At 51.1% G+C, this 7801-nt stretch overlaps 1 protein-coding gene across 1 annotated transcript; it reads left to right on the top strand.

Annotated features, from left to right (window-relative positions):
- The first annotated feature begins 599 nt into the window (after positions 1-599).
- Crabp1 (cellular retinoic acid binding protein 1) lies at positions 600-7405 on the top strand. Its single transcript, XM_005393447.2, has 4 exons — positions 600-760; positions 1011-1189; positions 3043-3156; positions 7115-7405. The coding sequence occupies exons 1-4, from the start codon at positions 691-693 to the stop codon at positions 7163-7165; spliced, it is 414 nt and encodes a 137-aa protein (XP_005393504.1). The 5' UTR covers positions 600-690; the 3' UTR covers positions 7166-7405.
- Positions 7406-7801: the final 396 nt, after the last annotated feature.

The raw sequence follows: 7801 nt of genomic DNA on the forward strand, positions 1-7801 counted from the left end.
TGTGGCACAGGATGAGGTCCTGCTGATGTGGGAGTGCTGGGAGAGGGGATGACCCAGTCAGCAGGTGACACTGAGAAAGTACGACTGAGGGGGGGTGGAGGGGGGAGGCAGATAGAGAGGTTCCTACGCCCGATCATCCACTTTAGAATGGATATTTTAAACAGATCTGTAAGTAGTAGAATGATGTCATGGCTGCCGGATGCCCACTGCCCAGCTCAACAAGCAGATCCTCCTGGTCAGGGTCTGAATGGAACCCTCTCCCACCATCCAGAGTAAAATAGGGATGTGGTGGCCAGGGTGGCAGGGATACACACCCAGCTGGAAAGCCGGCTCCAGGCCTGCCCCAGGAAGCCAGACCCCGAGGGGCAAGGGGCGAGTTGGGCTGGGTGGAAGTGGGAGAGGGTAAGACCGAACTGCGGCAAGCCTGAAGAGGAGGCGGGGGCGGGGCAGGACCAGCCGCTCAGTGGGGCAGGTCCGGCAAGAGATGCTGGGCGGGACTGGGGCGGTGCGAGCTGCGAGGCGGGGTCGCTCCCAGAGCGGTGTGGGCGTGGCCGTGGGCGTGGCCTCGGCACAGCGGGGGGCGCTCCCTGGACTCCAGTGCGCGGCGGGCGCACCCCGCAGTTTCCGCCGCGCAGCCCGCGTGCAGCCTCGCCGCCGCCGTCCGCTGTCCCCGCGCCCGCCGCCGCCACCATGCCCAACTTCGCCGGCACCTGGAAGATGCGCAGCAGCGAGAACTTCGACGAGCTGCTGAAGGCGCTGGGTGAGCGGTGAGGGGCCGCCGACGCGGGGGGCAGCACGGGGTCGAACACGGCGAGCGGTGGGGAGGGACCCGAGGGTGGCGTCGCCGAGTCCCTGCTTGTCCCGTTGGCGCGCGGGTGTGGCGTCCCCTCGACGGCTCCGCCTGTTAACCAGGATCGGGCAAGAGGAGGTCGCGGGGTGCAGGGGTGACAGGGACCTACACCAGGGACTACCCTGGAGATCAGGCCCTGTCTCCGCATGACCCCGCGCAGGTGTGAACGCCATGCTCAGGAAGGTGGCGGTGGCCGCTGCCTCGAAGCCGCACGTGGAGATCCGCCAGGACGGCGACCAGTTCTACATCAAGACGTCCACCACGGTGCGCACCACAGAGATCAGCTTCAAGGTCGGTGAAGGTTTTGAGGAGGAGACGGTGGACGGCCGCAAGTGCAAGGTGAGGCCGAACCCGGGTCCGGCCGCCCCCACCCCAGTCTCTCTCCCGCATCCAGGGGCACGCTTAGGTTGCTGATGTTTGCAGAGAGTTGGGGCGGCCCGGCTGTCCACTTGATCACAACCCGAACCCCTCCCTCAGGTGTGGACAGGCCCATGTAGAGAGAGGCTGAGTCGCCCAGCGCCCAGCTGTGGCTCTTCCAGCAGTGCCTGTGTCCTTGGCACACGGGTTGCATAGAGCAGCGGGCTGGATGGATGCCTGTTCCCGGCCCCTGCTGCAGGAGTTTCCCGTAGCAGGTGAGAGGAGGCTAGTGCATCCCGCCTCCTGCGTCCCATTGTCGCTGGGGAACCTCTGGATCCAGTTTCAGCAATCCCGGTGGCCCAGAAACACTCCCCGCTACTCCCCAGGTCCTTAAAGGAAAGGCAGAATATTTCAAAGCAGCCCAGGTCCTGGCTGGGAGGTTGAACGAAATGCCTTTTCTTAAGTCCTCAAGGGCCAGAGATTTTTACGTCTCCGAACATCGGCCCTAACTGAAGCAAGGGATTGTGGATTCCTTTTTTTATGGGCAAAAATTGCCTTCAGTTAAGCAGATGGAAAAGTAATCGCTGCTGCAACCACTTATTTTAAGTAAGTGACAGAGTATTTCCCCGCCTTTCTCTAATGTTTTAAAAACGAAAAAAGAAAGAAAGAAAAGTAATAGCATTCCAAAGAGTGGGAAATTGTTTCTTTTCTCTTTGCTGAGCCATGCCTGGCTAATCTGAGAGGGCCTGGCTCCCGAGAGGTGGTAGGCATCTCTGGCCCCCAGAATCAGTATGGCCTCAAAATGATGTCCAGGCTTGGAGCTGGCACATCTGAGGTCCAAGTCACACCAGTGTTTGCAAAAGCAGAGCGCAGGACAGGATTGTTAGAGCAAAGGGCAGGAATCTAAGGGAGAGGCTGGAAATAGGCTATGCTCAACTTGGGGACACCCGATGGTGACTCCTGCCAGGCAGGATAATTCAGATTTTAAAATAAACAAAAACCAAAAACAAAGGTTGTACAGCAGCCGAGAGTGGGCTTTAGTTATCCCCAGCCCTTCTCCCCACCCCGCTGCCTAATGAATGTCCCATGTGCTAGTTAGGGTGTGATTATGTGCACATTCGGGGCTGCTCAGCCCAGCTGTTCCCCACTTGGCTCTGTGAACACCCTGGGGAAACTCTCCTTCCACTCTCTCCTCCAGCAACATGAAGACCCTTCAGATGACCTTGAGTTTTAAATTTTTTCTAGAAAGATGTAACCTGGAAAGTAGGAGTGCTTTTATTCTCAGAGACACCCAGGTTTATTGGGCAGGGTATGTGGCACATCTGTTGAGGAGTGCAGATAGAAAAGAAGTTTTAGCCCCAAAACCGTCCCCGCAGGGTCATACTCTTGACCCGCTGGCCACCGATGTGATTACAAAGTGATACCTTGGCTGATGTAAAATTCTGTAGTTGTGATCTGAAGGTTTTTGCCTTTAAAACCCAGATTTTTTGAAGAGTTAGTCTGTTCTGACATCAGTGAATCATTGTGTGCTCTGAATTTTATTCCTAGAAACATAAAGCAGGCCTAAGGCTTTGCCCCTTTTGTGACGTGTGTGTGTGCGCGCGCGCATGTATGTGAGTGCATGTATGCAATACAACATGTATATATACGCCATAAAATCCACAACCAGCACTCTGGATTTGGATTTCATCCGGCTCTGCAGAGAAGAGTCCGTGCCTGCCGACAAGGACCATGTGTTGCTTCTCCGCACAGCAATTACTCTCCGGTGCTCATTGTTGTCTCGCTTTCACCGCTGAGTCTGTAATTAATGTCACTAATGGCTTTCCTGCCCGCAGAGTTTAGCTACTTGGGAGAATGAGAACAAGATTCACTGCACACAAACTCTCCTCGAGGGCGATGGCCCCAAAACCTACTGGACCCGTGAGCTGGCCAACGACGAGCTCATCCTGGTGAGGGCCCCTGAACCCCAACACAGCCCCAAGGCTCTCCAGTGACCCTGTGGCAGGCCACACAAATATGTCACCTTCATGCATCTCTTCAGAGAAAGACATTTGCCCTGGGTTAAATTTGAGCAGAATGCCTGAGATGACAGTGTAGGTCAGAGGAAATCATTGTCAAACGGCTGGCAGGGGGGAGGAATGGCTAAGAGGGCACTGTAGAGCTAGCGAGAGGCTGCTGCATGTGCTGTCCAAGCTGCTCTGCCTCTGCAGCCATGGGGGTGACAGGCTCCAAGCCAGAATGCTTGGGCATCTGGGCTCTGTGAGGTGCCCCAGGGTCATGCTGTGGGAAGTGGGTTTTTCGGGGGGAAGGTTGTTTGTTTTGTCTTGTTTTTTCTCATTACCCATTTTGCTGGCTGGGAAAGGTTTCAGAAATTTTTATCACACCAATACTCAGCCCTACAGAACATTTTTAACCGCAGATTTACAAACCCCCGGGGCCTGTGAGAACCAAGTGAGTACTGCTGATTTGGGAAGTATCTGAAATACAGTGTGAGTAGTGGGCTTCAAGTTCAAAGAATGCAGACAGAAACATTTTAAATACCCTCAGCCAACCAAACCTGCCCCTGCCAGCCGTTTGACAATGATTTCCTCTGACCTACACTGTCAGGCCAAGTTAGGCCCTCCATAGGTTAATCACACACCTCATCTCCCTCTGTGTTTCAGAACTGGCCCAACTTTCCTAGAACCACATCCTATCCCTGGGTAAAGCCACTGTGGGTAACTTAGAATTTCTATCCTTTGTTCTCCGTCGGGCATATTGTTAACATCTCCCCTCTAAGATATCTGCCCCATCTTCATGAATGTCACCCCCAAAATATTGGGAACAGGAGATGGTGAGGCAAGTGAGGGGCTCTGGGAAAGGATATCCTATGTGACCCGGTCACAGCTCCTCCTGTTGTCTCCATCTCCTTGCCGTAAGATAAGGGATTGGACTGAAGCCTGGCCCCCGAGATCCCCTTCAGCCTCAAAATGACATGTTCATTCTGCAAGCGGACCTCACATTGAGCTGCCTCTGTTTAGCTGAGGCTTCTTGATCATCACCCCCACCCCCAGCCCCACCCTTGTTTCTCCCCTTGTCCTTTTCCAGGATGATTTAACATGCTTTGCATCTTCCTAGAGAAAGGACTGGCTTAATTTCCAACCTGGTTAATGCTATTTGTAGGGAATGAATACTTGATGGGGTTGTGGAGCAATATGAGGCTAAGACTTGCAAATCTAGAGAAAAGGCACATACAGTTTGCTGGTTCCAGAGACAGTAAAGAGGGGATATTTTAGAGTTCTTTTTTATAGCCAGAGGTTAAGCACGAACAGTCTGCTTGCAGAAAATATGATTTTGTTAACCTCTATAGAAACTGACAGCCAGGAACCCAGGCCAAATTCTTCACGAGGGACTGTACTATCCAAATCCCCTCTCCTCGCCCATGACAGCTCCCACCCACTCCCACCTCCAGGTCCCAACATCATCCTGTGGCCCAGCAAACAGATATACAAGCCTCAGAGGGAGTGTTAATTCTTGGCATTTGGAATCTGAAATGTGGGCTTTCTTTCAAGGGTTATTATCATTAATAAATCCAGAATGTCAGAAGATGTAATTGCCACATAACAAGAGGCAAATTATGCTAGTTAAGTTGAAATCTGCTCTCCCAGGGCTAACAGTAAATTGCCCCTGAACTGCAAAGTTGTCTTTCTTTGATACTGAGTATATTCAACATGGTTCTGGAATATTCTGTGGAGAGTTTCTTTCAGGAAACTCTAAGGTTTGCAGGTTTAGAAGGCCACTTTAAGAGTGGTTAAAAGTGGGATTTCTGTTTTGTTTTTTTGTTTGTTTGTTTTTTGAGACAGGGTCTCACTATGTAGTTCAGGCTGGCTTTGAACTCACTGTGTAGCCCAGGCTAGCCTCCACCTTGCAGTGTTCCTCCTGCCTCAGCCTCCTGACTGCTGGGATTACAGGCAGGCACCGCCATCCCTGGCATGCAAATGGGATTTCCTCTTGCATTATGAAGCCATTTGTTAGTTTGAGTGAGATGTCAGATAGCTGGAATAGTTATGATGCAGGTAAAAAGTCAAACCTCTAAACTTTGGTATTCAGATACTCAAGGGCCACAGAGCACAAAGAGTTCTGAAAAGCCAACATGTTTCTGAGAGCTACAAACATGGAAAAAGTAGATTTATGTGTTGAACTCCACCCCCCATACCTCCAGCACACAGAATCCTCTGAATTCCTGGCTTACAGGAAAGAGGCGGGTGTCTAGCCACAGATAAAACTGCTCTTCTGGTCAGATCCCCAGTGTGATCTTTTGCTTCCTTATGAATCACTGAAGACCAGACGTGTTTCTCTTAAGCACGGGATAAAGCAGTAGCACATGTGCTCTGAGAGCCTCTAAGGGCTCCAGAGGTAAGAATCTGAAGATTCTTCCATAAATATGTTCGGTGATTATGTATTAATTCAAAAGAGAAAAATGGATGTGAGGTGCAGCTCAATGGTTGTGTGCCTGCCTAGCTTGTGCAAGGTCTTGGGAAAAAAATAATAAAAACCTGAAGCTGCTAAGATAATGAACCTCTTAGTCCGGTGTTTTTAAATTCTTTGGATCTCAGGCCACTTTGAGAATCTCGAAGGTAGACTCTTCAGCAGGTTAATGAACATTGGCAGACAAAGACACCCATAAGAGATCTACAGACTGGGGAAGTTTTGCTTTTGTTTTTGCTTTTTGAATGCACACATTGCTTTCCCTGTGCTCAGTGCCTGCAAGAGGCCCAGGAGAGAAGGCCTGTGAGTAATTGCTAGTTTTTGGAAAAGTCAAGACAGCTTACTTATGGGCTCTATCATTTCAGAGGCCAGAAGAAAAATGTCCCCCTCTGTCTGTGGAATGATTGATGCCCTCCCCGCAGCAAACAAACAAAGAGCCATAGAATTTTAGCTGGAAAGAGCCTTCCGGATCACCTTGTTCAAGTCTGCCCCTGCCTCACCACTGCCTGTCCCTTCCCGCTAAGCCCAGAGAGGAGGTGCCTTCCCATGCTTACCTGGCTGGGGGTTGCAGGGCCAGCCAGGAGACCAGTGCTGTGCTTTTGCAACTGATACCAATTTCCTACCCTAAAGGTGACCTGAGTGTTAGTCACCCCTTCATATCCCTGGGAGATTGGTACCAAAACCCCCAGACACCAAATTTGGATGCTCAAGTCTCTCATATCAAAAGGTGTGAAATTTGCATATAGCCCAGGCACCTCCTCCAATGTACTTTAAACCATCTCTAGATTCCTTACGATACCTAGTATGTGTAAATGCTAAATGTGAATTGTCACTATACTGCATTATTTAGGGAATAATGATGAGAAGAGTACATGCATGTTTAGCACAGAGGTAACTTTTAGAAAGTATTTTCAGTTTATGGTTGATTGGATCTGAGGATGTGGAACGTGTGGATACAGGGGCTTGCCTATCTCCCAGGCTGGTGGCTGCACCTGAAAGCCCACTCTGTTCCATTTCCACAGCAGTCCCCTCTGGCTGGCCAGCACTGACCCTGCAGCTTCAGCTGCCCAGGCCCCTGGGTGTCTTGAAGTCATTTGAAGGGACACTGGACCTCTTCAGAAACGTCCAGCATGATGTCCTTCCCCTTTTAAATTCAAAACTAAAGCAAGAAACTTTCACTGCTTACATCAGCGCTCACAGGTTCCAGAAGTGGGCAGCTGTATACAGCATAGCAATTCAGAAACTCAGTGGCTGCTTTGCCAGTCGGGAGCTTAAGGGAAGACCCTAAATCCTCAGTGCTTGGTGTGAACGCTCAGCACAGGAAACTGGATGTCTGTCAGAGAGGGTTTTAGCAGGGCAGTGAGTAGCCTTGTTCATGATGTGCTTTAAGTGCTTTGCACCAGCATTGATACTGATCAGTTTTTCTTTTCTCCTGTGCAGACATTTGGTGCTGACGACGTGGTCTGCACAAGAATTTATGTTCGAGAGTAAAGGCAGCTGGCGTGCTCACTCCCGCTTTGGGGACAGGATGCGGATTCCCTGAGGAACACATCCTAGGTCTGAGCTGCCAGGGGGCCACCCCTCCCCTGTCAACACTAGGTGACCCCATTTCCTATGACAGTGTTGTAGTTCCCCCACAACCCCCAAGGCTTCTGTGCTTCGTGTACCCTGTGCTCCCCATAGCTTGGCATTTGCACGATTATATTGGTCATTAAATGGATAGGACGTGTCTCTAGGTGTTTTCCTTTCATATTGCTCCTTGGGTTTCTATTCGGGCATTTCTGGGTCTTGCTGCTCCCCGCAGTATGTTGGCTCATGTGGTGACCCTACTGCAGTCTGCTGGCCTAGGGCTGGTGTTTGAGTACCAATCAGTAGGCATGTGCTGAATTCCTGTGGACTTGCTGGATCTGGCTGGGCTGCACACCCAGGTGTGTAGGGTCCTTACTGGGTTGTTTGGTGATTGGCTTTTGGTACTCCTGGTAGCTCCCAGCAAGATGGAGAGGGTACATCCAAAAGGGTGATTGAGGAGTGCCCATAAGGAAAGAGCTGTTCTCAAGGGCATCCACAAAGTCTAGATGAAGAAACCAACAAAGAACAGTACAGAGAGCCTTGCCACCCCCAGGCCAG

This window comes from Chinchilla lanigera, unplaced genomic scaffold, assembly GCF_000276665.1.
Source record: "Chinchilla lanigera isolate Chin_1 unplaced genomic scaffold, ChiLan1.0 scaffold00049, whole genome shotgun sequence".
NCBI lineage: Eukaryota > Metazoa > Chordata > Mammalia > Rodentia > Chinchillidae > Chinchilla > Chinchilla lanigera.

Bases quoted from the DNA above. Each gene is read 5' to 3' on its own strand.
- Crabp1 (XM_005393447.2), top strand. From the start codon at position 691: ATGCCCAACTTCGCCGGCACCTGGAAGATGCGCAGCAGCGAGAACTTC. The intron at 761-1,010 runs GTGAGCGGTGAG...GACCCCGCGCAG, and splicing joins CGAGCTGCTGAAGGCGCTGG to GTGTGAACGCCATGCTCAGG. The intron at 1,190-3,042 runs GTGAGGCCGAAC...TCCTGCCCGCAG, and splicing joins TGGACGGCCGCAAGTGCAAG to AGTTTAGCTACTTGGGAGAA.